This window comes from Falco naumanni, chromosome 2, assembly GCF_017639655.2.
Source record: "Falco naumanni isolate bFalNau1 chromosome 2, bFalNau1.pat, whole genome shotgun sequence".
Taxonomy (NCBI): domain Eukaryota; kingdom Metazoa; phylum Chordata; class Aves; order Falconiformes; family Falconidae; genus Falco; species Falco naumanni.
In genome coordinates, this window is record NC_054055.1 from 107,991,442 (window position 1) to 108,004,005 (window position 12,564).

The following is a 12,564-nucleotide window of genomic DNA, read 5'->3' on the forward strand; positions in this document are numbered from 1 at the left end:
GGGGTTGTGTACATCCTTATGCACCTATAGCATGGGCTCTCACTTTAATATGGCTACTACCCTAGGCACAACACAGGCCAGCTAATTTCTCCTTTCAGTCGTATCGTGCTAGCTTCCCCAGTGAAGCCCTACCTGGCCAGCCTCACTCTCCTTCAATCCATGAAAAGTAAGATAAACAGGAGAAACTTCTTTGTATTAGGAAATACACTGATCGCATGCATTTCCCTAGGAGATTTAAAGAAGGAATAGTAAAAAAAAATAATTAAATGTTCCATGTACAAGATGTTCAGCTTGGACACTTGGACATTTCAGTTGCACTCTTCCCAACACCTACATAGTAATCAGATCTGTCCTCATTAAGCAGCACAAGGCAATTACATTCAGGAAGACAAATTCTACGTGCATTACAACATTAATTACACAAGTCAAGAAATTCCATTAATGCTCCCTTGGAAACCTTAACAAAATCAGTGCAAATTATGTTCCAAACCACTATGAATCCCTTTAAAGAAAAATATACTCCACACCAAAGACTATTTAAATATGCACACATCCTACATCATTAAAAATTAAATATTTCCATAGTTTAATTTGCTTCTTATTGACTTCCTATTTGATTTCTGCTTCTTACTTAACCCAGAAAAGCATAAGTAAATGGCTGCAGCTTGACTTGTTTACAACCACATTTGCTCTTTTTGTTTTGAGAAGTCCCGCACACATACTGTGCTTTCTATTAGAATGCCAGCATTCTTCTGTGGGGTGTTAACTACAAAGTGATTTTTTTTTTAATTTTTTTTTTAAAAAACAGTCTGAAGCCCTGTCCTTAAGAAAACTGATTGAACAGTTCAGATGAAGAATTCAAGAATTCTGAACTTCGTGTATTTGTACAACTCTGACACAACTTGCCATCAGCTCGGGGTGTATCTTGGTATGTAACGGAGTTGATTTAATACCTCAATGCTGCCAAAATCCCCAAGATTCTCACTCTTCTCTGCTTTCATTCACAAGCAAAGCCCCATTCGCTTTCTTATGCCATGATACACTCTGGATCTTTCAGTGGCTAGTTTTGTATGGCTTTGCAAAATGAATTCATGCAACAAATGCTCCAAAGAATACTACTGCAAGTATAGAAAATGTTGTATGGTGTGCAGGCCATATTCCCCTTGGTAGTAACAAGCTCTTAATATGGTACATGCTATTGTGCCTAAGTTTGCCATCAAATATATATCTCTGTTTCATCAAGAAAACAACACTTTCTCTGTATATAACTAAACAGATTATCTACATACAAAGTACTATACACATACAAAATGTATGTACTTTGTACATACAGAAAAAAATATGGCATACTTTGTTATTCTTTGCAACCAAAAACAACCCCACCTTAATTTAAATAGACTGTATTTATAATACTTATGGGCTAAGCAGACAAGACCAAAAAGGGCTTTTTAGTTTGAGAAGTGAAAAAGCAAAGCCTACAGGGAAAAAAAAAATAAATAATAATAAAAAAAATCTAAAGCTTCCAGGCTCCCAAGAAGTGAGCACAGCAGCAGTCAAAACTTGGGGAACAGGGGAAAAAAAGGGAGAAATATTTCCAAATCCACAAATAGGCTGACAGCCCACCTAAATCACAACTCTGACAGAATGCCAATTCTGTCCTTCAAAAAGAAGCATGCAAGAGCTGAACTTCTGAATCAGAGCTGGACAGAACTTCCACCATAATCCTGTATATATGCATACAGCGAGGTCTTAGAAAAAAGCCAATCCCTTAAAAATCTTCTAATTATTAATAGAGAATATAAATCCCTCTCATCCCATCTTTCTCTCCTAAAATATGTCATCAATATATGTTGGTATAACAACACTGCTTTCATCACAAATGGGGGGAGGGAGGGGTATGTTTACTCTTGCAATTAGTACAGCTATTTTTCTAAAGGAAAAAGGAAATGACTGTGGACAAAGTAACACTCTATATTCTCAGAGCTGGACTTCTCTGATAAACCATTTAGTCTGTCAAATACAGTGAATCAAGGGAAATAATTATTGTGTTGAATCTCTCCCATCTAAACATTTTTTATTAAAATTAGTATTTTTCAAGGAGGCAGTACTCAGCCTTTAACACAAGGATCTATTCACTGGCCTTCTCCCTTAGACCAAGGCCAACCACAGATGAAAAAAAAAAACCAACATCATCCCTCCCACACAGCTCTACACCCAGGCTTAGAACACGTCCCAAATATTTCATAATTATATCTATATTTACATATAAATACACACTGTAAAAAAAGGTACTGTAAAATCTGATCAAAAGTTGATTTACAGGCTCTTATCACACCCAAGTTGAAAAAGATAAGTTAATACAACTTTAAACCAAGAAGTTAACTTCACCCAAAGCTTATAAATCCTATTTGTTAAACAGGTTAATAACATACTTTATCAGCTAAAGTACAGCAGCTGCTCTTAGTATAGTCAAGTCATGGCATTACTACCCCCTCCCTCAATCTCAGCATTAGCACAGAGATAAGAAAATGTTACTGTAATGTGAACACTGCAAAAAACAGGACAAAGTTTATTAGCTTCTTAATTATATTTTGTTTTCATTGCTTTTTACCTGATACACAAAAAACTTTTAGTTTTAGGTCCTATTTAAATAGGATCATATATCCTCTATCTCCATCCACTTCCTCAGTATTTAAACACATAAATCAACATGAAACATACTATTAAATCCTAGCCCACATATAATAGACTATTTTCCAGTGTAGAACATACAATACATTAAAGCAACATCCTGAAGCCAGGCATATCAGCAGCACAAGTGAAAGTAAACAAGTTATTCTCTGTTAAATTAAAAGTTAAAGAAAAAGCAATACAGGCCAATCTCCAACTCTTTAATTTAATTTCTGCTTTATATAAGTTGTTTGTTTACCTGCTAATGGCTTGTTCCTCATCTGTTATTCCAGTCTCCCTGAATGCCCTGTTTGACTCCTCCAAACTCAAGGCAATTGCCCTCTGAAGATCATCTTTATCATCTCCAGTGAGATCAATCACATCTGAAAAGCAAAACTATCTTTCTCAAAATTAAAAGTGAAACAGAACGAAAGGCAAGTCTTACTGTAGAGGAGAGCGAGCCCACACGGATTGCTGAGCATCATTCCAGTCCATCCCTCCTGTGCCCTGCACTCTTCCAACCACTAACCCTGCTAATGGCTCCCTTCCGCTTCCAAGCCAGATAAAAACCTCAGCAGCTTGTTCTTGCTAAGATATGGCAGGCAGTAGTCTTTCTTCCTCTTAACGTTTTAAGTTTCACAAAGCTACGGGACAAATTTAGGAATCCATGGTTTCCAAAAGCCCTCTTAAAGCAATACACTTAATTGTATTACTTCAGCTAGTTATCTGTTGCTTCCAGGGAACGTGTGACAAGGACAACCTTCTCTTTTAAAAAAGGATACCTCAACCGAGCATAGTTGTTTTGCCCTTCTCATGGAGGAGCACGTGCGGAGTTTTCCCAATGCAGCTGCAAATTCTGCAAGTATTTTTCTGTGCACTGGTGAGCCAAATACTTTCACATAGTTTCATAAGAAGTGGGGAAATTCCTTACTTCACCTAATTCTTTCCTACTCTGTCTGTGTATTCCTTTTCTGAACGTATTTAAATCTAAATTCTGTCTACTTGAAGTAGCTCATCTCAATAGGAGAACTAAGAAAAAAAAATACTGAAGTCAAAATGAGGATCCACACTTGGACATGTGGGGAATGCCGGATGGGCTACTGACTGGGTAATGAAAATGAAACCACCCTACTTCTACCTCCCTCTCCAGCTCCCATTACCTAAGGAATCAGATACTAACATTCCCCATCAACCTCCTTGTTTCCTGCAGGTAGTGACAGCACTCCCCCTCCTGAGTATGGACAGGTTTCACTATCCCACATCACACCACAGTACAAATCATCCCCCTGTCAAGCACAGCCATGCTTTGAGTAGCCAGGGCCAACAAGAATGTCCATCAACTGCACAAGACCTTCCAAAAAGCCAAGGTCATTTGTTATCATTATTTCAAGGGCCAAAAGTCTCATTTTGCAAGTCAGCCAGACAGAGAGGGGAAACTGCAAAAGAGACTTTTATGTGCAATGTTAGACAGACAGGCACACAGAGCCTTGGCTGGTTTCAGGCTCCCTCCTCCAAGGCCAAAGTTTATCAACATGCTACGAAAAGAACTACTCTGCAGCCTGGGTTTGGACATTGGAAGCTAAAAGACCTGGGAGAAAGGGGTACAGATTCAAAACTGATGACTGCTCACACAGACAGATGAGCAGGTTGTCTGTATTTCTCCTTCCACAGGCCAGCCCAATACTCATACCCAAAGAGTTTCATCTAGCTTTTGACGTTTCTCCTAGATGAGCTGACTCACTGTAGAGATAGCTTGCCTTCCTTCCCTGGGCTTATTTGTCTGTGCGTTTCTCATCGGATCAAAATAAAACCCCGAACTTACAACAGTGACAATGAGGTGACTTGTCCTAAGAGACAGCTGAAACTGAAAAGAAGTTGTAGAAGAAACTTTTCTGTTAACACCAGTATCTTCAAAAAACTAGTTTTAAACTTAGCCCTATTTCCCCAAATAAAGATGGCTGGATTTCTGTTTTATTTAGTGAGCCCTTAAAGGAAGCACTATTACCTGCAAAGTAAACTAGGCGATCTGTCATGATCTGCAAGTGTAGAAAAATGCTATGCCCACAAAACCAGTACCTCAGAATTTTATTCTTATGTCTTTTATAGTCAACTCAGGCCTTCCAGCACATCAGAAGGATACTTTAACTCAGATGCCTGAAATTCTTCTTCAGAAGTACTAAAGCAATTACGACAACCACCAGTAAATGCCTCACCCAGAAGAGTTTTGATATGTGAGCTGCCGTATTGAGAACAATGTAATTTGGGCTAAAATTACAACCTGGGTCGCAGGCAAACATGGCTCTGTTCAACAGCCCGAGAGCAGGAAAAAGGCTAGAAAGGTCAACAGCAATGAGAAAATCCCATGACCACACACGCTACTTACTCCACTCCAAAATGCAGTGCTTAGATTGTATTTTCCACCCATCTGCAGGTAGTCACACACAAACAACTCATCTCCACTGGAGACAAGCTGGTTTTTCTTTTTCTTCTTTCAGCTTTACTTACTACTGGTAAGTAGTCGTAGTGGTCACAACTGAAGATGGAATAAGCCTCAAACCAGCAGCCACGCAGGCTGATGGAGAAGTATGGGATTACTCTGATCACTCAAAAAGACTATTCCTTTAGCCAGTCTCTAGCCAGGTCAGAGTGATGAAATTCTTATACAACAATGAAGAATGTTAGATTAAGAGGTAAGCTCCTTTATACGGGAACCATTCTTCAGAAAATAACTCATAACTTAGGTGAATATTATGTGGTCAACAAAAGCTCCTACTGTTAATAAAAAAAAAATTAAAAAAAAAAATCTATCAAGGTCAACTCCAACTCACACTTCCATTAAATTATTCAACTTCATTGCACCTCCCTAGCCCCTTGTTCTTTATTCATCTATACCACCACACTATGTGTTCAGAAGTTTATTACCATCCACATTACCAGTGATTACACCACTTTAATATTAAAACCCCAAATTTTTGGTTCCACTTCTCTCAGAAAGCAGATCAACACAACAGTTTCCTTTGGCATGCAAGAGTTTTGGAGCAGACAATAAAGGATTCTCTTTTGAAATGTTTTTGCATATATGTTTTTCGTAATTTGCATGAAAAAAAGACAATACAGTGAAGACCTGCTGCCAGATACTACCACCACATGAGAGTGGTGCAATCAATTTATGTCACAGAGCATTTACCTAGCATAACTTATGTCAGAAAAATAAGTTTCTAAATATCACCTAATCCATGGTAGCCTACTCCATGCAAGCTTTTAGTTTGTAGCAAACATAAAACAAAAATATTCCGGAGGTTTAAGCTAATTTATTTCATCTCATGTTTGCTGTACTTGGAGCAGGTCCAAGGTCTTTTTCAGCAAATCAGCTGATACGCAACTCATTAAGTTGCAACAGTTCACCTATGACTTGAATCCTGAATCACAGCATTATGAAGAGATCTTAATAGAAGTCATAACAGAAGGGGAACAGTCTGAGTCTAACCTCCTCTTTAAAAACAAAAAAACAGCTTGCCTCGATAGTTTGCACTCCTGTCAGTTGGTTACAGATTACACAAATTTACATATACTACATGAAATTCATGCAGGTTTTTTTTTATTTTACTTTAAAATAGCTTCATCTTTTGTAAATTCTTACATGGGGATTTTTTATTTTTTTTTTTAGTGAAAAGATATCCAATTTTCAAGCACATGTATGATCACTTTGTCTTCTCGCACAATCATAATAAATTCAACATTAACCTAGTTTTAAAATACATATTTCACGTCAATGTTATAGTGTTAAATGGAAACCTATGATTTTATTTTACAGCAATTAGTGGTGGAATTCATTCAAGAAACTCATCTACTGAAGTTTCCTATCTGATCAACCGATTTTGAGGTCTGAGTTTGAAGCAAAAAGAAAAAAGCTGACTTTCATCCGAAGTATTTATCAGACACATACGAGTTTCATGTGATAGGCTGAAGGACGTATTTGATAAAAGTTAGTAAGAATAATGCTATTCTCCAAATTTATAGTTACCCAACTTACATTTACACATGTCGATTTTGTAATAATCCTCTCATTTAGGCCACAGAACACTTTAGTTCTCACTGGCTCATACTCATAAAAGTACTTCTTACTGTATATCCCATAGCCTTAGAAAATGCAAACGTTCTTAATTAAGACATGACTACTAAATAAAAAAGTTTGCTTCTGAAAAAATTCTTTATGAATGAAGAAACTGCTCATCAAAACAGTCTGGCTTACTGTATTCATGATGTTTATTCAAGTAAAATTAACATCCAGAACTAATCAACTGTTTTCCTAAGAAATTTAGTTTCTGTTTACAACATTATTATGTAATAATGTGTGCTTCTGGAACCTAAGATCCAGAGAGTCTGACACCATTTATAATACTACAAAGCAATTTTAAGCTGTATATTGAAATTTGTGACAAATATACTAGTGTATATACAGTAAATGCACACACTATATCTATCCCCGCGTACCTTCTGTCTTTTGTAAAAAAACCTTATGAATCTGTCTACTTAGGAAGTTTCTATCATCATTGAAATAAACGGTTCTTACTTGGTAATGGCCTGGGTCATTAAAACAATTACTGTATTATTAACTTGTTACTTATACCAGGAGGAGACAAAGAATAGGAACTTCGGATTTAAGCAACTGGGGAAACTCAGCATAAGGGACAGATCTGAAGTAGCAATTGAACCCAGGGACAGGCAATGAACAACCACAATAATGCAACTGCTGGCACAGGGAGAGGAAAACGAAAGGGCAGGTCTGAGGGGTTCAATGGACAGGTACCAAGTATGGAAATCCAGCAGCAAGGCTCCAATTTCAACACACCAACAATATAAAAAGAAAAGAAAAAAACAAAAAATTGAGACTACATTAGCTTTGCTTATTACAAGCAGAGCTATGCAAAATCATGTATTCTACTTTCTATTCTGTGATGTTAAACATCATGATTGCCTGAGAATCCCACATGAAGATTTAAGGGAATTACATGGCTGTATATGCCAAATTTCATTTTAACTGGATGAGAAAGAATACACAGCTACTCAGCAACTAGTTAGCCAACCCAAACAGCTCTACTGATGAAAGAGCTAGCAAATGTTGGCCACCATGATCTTACAGGAACTTCTTCATCTCAGCTGCATTTACACTGTTCTAGGATGGTAATACCTTAAACTAATGATTCTCACACTGACAGGGATGGCAAGGAGAGACATAGTCATGGAACAAATAAACAAGTGAGGATGTAACACGAAAGGAGGACCTCAAGGTACAAAAGTCCTGACATTTTGAAGCAGGGACTCCACCACACCAAGCTGGAGACACTCCCAGGAACCTGGATGGAGATGACACAAATAATCCCTGAAATAGAAGGAAATGTCATGAAGACACATAGTGATACCTGAGTTAGGTAAGGTGACAGAAGAAACGAGTGTCAAATTTTACTCAAAGAAACAATAAAACGCATAGAATGAGGACTGACTAGGACTTGTGGAAAGAAGGGTTTAGGAGCTACAGCTAATTCACATTCAACCTGCAATTCACATCACCACAGCACTGAAGAAAATTTGAAGTATTACACTAAGGTATACTGCCAAAGTACTACAGGGACATTTATAGAGATTCACCCATTTTTTCTTAAGAACTCAGCTGAAGTCTCGCTTATTGTTTTCAGTGCCACAGTTTACAAAAAAGTCAGAACTACTAGAGAAGGTTCAGAAGAGAAAAACACTGACAATAGGTACAGGATGTACATCCAAAGACTTGGAAAGAATTTCAGCTGTTGAGTTTAGATCTGATAAAAGTCTGAGGGGCCATTATGATACACTGTCTTTGAACATACAACACTTACATCTGAGATAAAAGGAATGAAGTGTACTACCATCTCCACAGGGGACAGCCCAAAGAATAAAGGACTTAACCTGAAGCATGAGGGATTTAGGCAAGACATTAGGAGTTTAAAAGTAAGGACAGTGAAGCACCATAATAAATCACTCTATAAACTTTTCAGTCTCTAGAAAAGAATGGTTTTTAAGAAATGTTATATAAACATCACTTTGGGAGGATTTAGGTGTGGTTAAGTCTACCCTATTGGGAAGAGTTGACTGAATGAGTTCTGAAGCTTATGCAAAGGCTCAAACTCTGGGGACAGGAATATATAAAAAGGCAGGTCCCCAGAAACAATGAAGTCTACAACCCTCAAGCTGGTGGCATTTTCTAGTTACATTGTACCATGTCCTTATGAAAGGGCTTGAAATCTTTTGTTTCGGCTTTGGAATGTGCAATTGTGAAGACTAATACTTCAGTATTTGTGAAAAGAGTTTTGAGTTTTCAAAAGAAAGGAAGGGGAGAACTTGTCTTGACAGCTATTTCACTTGAAGACAATACAAGTTCTAAAATAAATCTTCATGCTGCTGCTTCCTTTAACCCGGTTCTGCAAGTTTCATAAATAATAAGATGGAAATGGATATATGCTTATCAATGAAACAGTTCTGTTGTGCAACCACAGAAGAACACACACTGAATTACTTCAAAAGAAAAAAAAAAAAAAAAAAAGAGAAGGTTTCTAGTGAAATCAAGAAAGTTAAAATATTGAAAAGCATTGCTGAACTATCATTTTGCTTTAAATGCACTGCCTAGGACTTATGCTACTAAGCAGAACATAAGCAGTGATCTTCGATTAGAAAGTGTTCATTTGTACATTGCAACCCTAATCCTCAAGTACTTTTTGCCCACTAACAGATTGCAGGAAGGAAAAAAAAAAAATCACAACCCAAAAACCCATAGTCCTAAGAGTAACACCACCTTTGCAAAGGGAACAGATAAAGCATGCATCACTTGATGTGAAAAAGTTATGCTTGCAGGTGCTCGCACATGCCATTTTGAACAGGCAAAAAAGGCAAACATCATGAATAACATTGATTGTGCAAGTCAACTTTTGCTTTTAAAGATGGAGTACATTTTATGCAAACTTATCAATATTTTGAAGCTGCTGAAATGCTGCATTTGCTAATAAGAGAATAATCACTCCTAACATACACGATGCAACTCGTAAACAGCTGAATGACCACTGTCATTTGGAAGAGCCACTGCACAATCCAGGCTAATCACAGACTGTTAAGTTACACATACACATTTTTACCTCTTAACTAAGTAACCATTTCAAAGAAACTTAATCAGTCAAGTTTGCAGAATGCCTTTATGGAAGGCATACATTCAAAAGCCTTTGTAAGTGGCTGGAGGTTTTCTCTGGCATAAAAGACAGTTCTGGTATTTATCTCCGTCTCTCACCCCCAGTCTGGATGACTTAACTTGGTGGGACCGTGAAGCTCAGTGACTTACAACAACGTAAATTCCAAATGCACAGAGGTAGTTAAGCAGTAACAAACAGTAAAGGGTGACTTATAATTATCTTCATGTAATTATACCTAGATCAGACAGTAAAAGGCAGTCAAATTTGAAAGGCAAGATACTGTCAGCAACACAGTACGTTTACTGAGAACCACTAGTAGTGTTCTTTGCAGAAGGGAGTGTTGATGGTTGGAGCTATCATTGCTGAATGTTTTCCGTCTATATGTCCACCCTTGCATTCTCTTCTCTCAACCCACCGTCTTTCACGATTCTCCCTCACATGGCAGTATGTACTAACACTGGGCCCTGAAACTTGTGCATTTTAGCTGTAGTGTTTTTTAAATTCATAACCAAAATTATTACAGGCAAGCAGATCACAACAGAAAGAACTGTAGGTTTATGCAAGAAGCTTTCACTACCTCTCAGGGGCAGAGCAGGGCAGCCTCTCTGATCAGACTGGTTTAGACTTTTCTGCTTTAGGTGTTTAGTTCTTGCCCCTTAAGTCCTCCAATGTGAAGAAAAGTTGGCCAGGATGCCTTTATCTCATGACATGTTTTCAGTACAACTAAAAGAGCAAAGGCCTCTCATCTGTGTCACCAGTGAGGATCGGACCAGACTTTAAAGACGTAACAACAAAAAAAAAGCATCTGCTTTCTGCACAGCAGCTGGCACTTCTCGATTACTGACTTGTAGTACTATATAACTGTAAAGAATCTGGGTCTGTCTTCAGCCTTCCAGAAAAGAGAAGAGAATCCTGAATTTCAGCTTGGAAACAGGCAACCAAGACTCACTCTTTTCAGTCTGACCATCAGCCACAGGTAATGTAGACTCTGCAGGCTTGACTCTTCCTTCTCATATCCGTTGCCACCTCCTATCTTCAATAAGGTTGCATAGCAGAGTAAGTGACACCAAAACTAAACACTTCTATTAATGGGATTGCTAATAAATCTAATTAAACACAGACTGCAAGAGAATCCAGCTTACTATTCCACTGTCATAGTAGATCTTCAGTACTGGAGACTACAACAACAGTGGTAAGTTTGAGGAAACAGACTAATTTCAACAATGTCAATTTTCTGACTTCGAAAACTAAATACATGTGGAGTTTTGTGCGTGTTTTCTTTTCAAAGGAGGGAAAAGAAGAAAAAAAAAAAACACAATAAAAAACCCCCAAACCACTCCCACACCTTATTCAGAGGATAATACAACTACTTATAACACACTCAGGGCACTTTATATGGAGTTGCTAGTAATACCAAGGATTAAAATGCAGTTTTCAGAATGTGAGATATTGAGAATAAACTCATCTTTAATTAAAAAAAAAAGTTAAAAAAGAAAGATGTTTATGTCAAGGTGCCAGAGACAAACAGACAATTGTACAACTCACAAGGAGATGTAACTAAACTGCTTTATAATGGTGCCACCGTAGCCACCCTAGGATCAGTGAAACGAAGGGGAAAAAGAAAATCCTACTGTAGGTGAAGCTAATTCTACTCATTTAACAAAAGCTACATATATGTACTACATATGTAGTCAAAGGATCAGTGAATATTAAAATATTCCACATCTATATTTAGAATGTTGAAATGTAAATACAGTATCAAGAAACTTCAGATTTTACAGAAATCCCACCACAAAACTTCCTTTGACTTTTTCTTTCATGTTATTTCCCATAGTCATTTGCAGAAGACATTTAACATGTTTAACACATTTAACACACTCCCCCCCCCCCCCTAAAAATAACTATGCACTTAAGTAAAGGAATAAAACCTGCAACGTTGAGAGACCTCTGGTATCAACTAAATAAAACTGATTAAAATTAATTAAATTTAATATTAATTTCACATACAATAAACCTATCTTTTGCTATAAAATGCACACCTAACCTCTCATTTCTCCATTTAGGAAAGTCATCCCTTTCAGGGAGAAGCTACTTCTAAGCATATTAAGCTTTAGTGTGTTAAGAGACATTCACAGATTGTTCTCCAATTATAATAAGCGTACCCAGCTTCTGTCTTTAATTATTTACTGCATGGCCCCAAAATAAATCCTATAATGGGGGAGGGAAACAGGAAAAAAAAAAACCCAACAACAAAAAAACACACAACCAAACACCAAAGACTGAAAACCCAGTTACTCATCCTCTGATCAATATCATACATACATGTAAAGGTAATACTTAAGGGTATCTCAAATAAAAATTATACTGAAATAAGGAAAGAAAGAATACATAACCATCCAAAAATTGTTAAGTAAGAATCATCAGCAGATTAACAGTCATCTCACAGGCAAGTTTTTAGCTTCCTTGCCTTGAAATTAAACTTAAAAAAAGAAAAAATACCTACTGGTGTCTGCCTGGCTGCCCACGCTGATGTATCTGTCATTTCCAGGAAGGGCTGTTTGATAGTAAGTTGCCTCCTCTACCTGGGGAACCTTGGCATTCTTTGCGGTGAGGAAGGCCACAGCCAACTCCAGATTACCATTGCTGTCCTTTAAGCATCAACAAAACAGAAAAGTGAGAA

The 12,564-nt window shown here is 37.4% G+C and overlaps 1 protein-coding gene across 2 annotated transcripts in view; it reads right to left on the minus strand.

Annotated features, from left to right (window-relative positions):
- USP25 (ubiquitin specific peptidase 25) overlaps window positions 1-12,564 on the minus strand; it is a 97,130-nt gene that overhangs the window by 61,715 nt on the left and 22,851 nt on the right. For both annotated transcript variants that reach the window (XM_040582873.1, XM_040582872.1), the window contains exons 3-4: window positions 12,388-12,532; window positions 2,930-3,053 (exon numbers count right to left, since the gene is read on the minus strand). In XM_040582873.1, coding sequence (XP_040438807.1) covers window positions 2,930-3,053; window positions 12,388-12,532 — 269 coding nt within the window. The remainder of the gene's footprint in view (window positions 1-2,929; window positions 3,054-12,387; window positions 12,533-12,564) is intronic.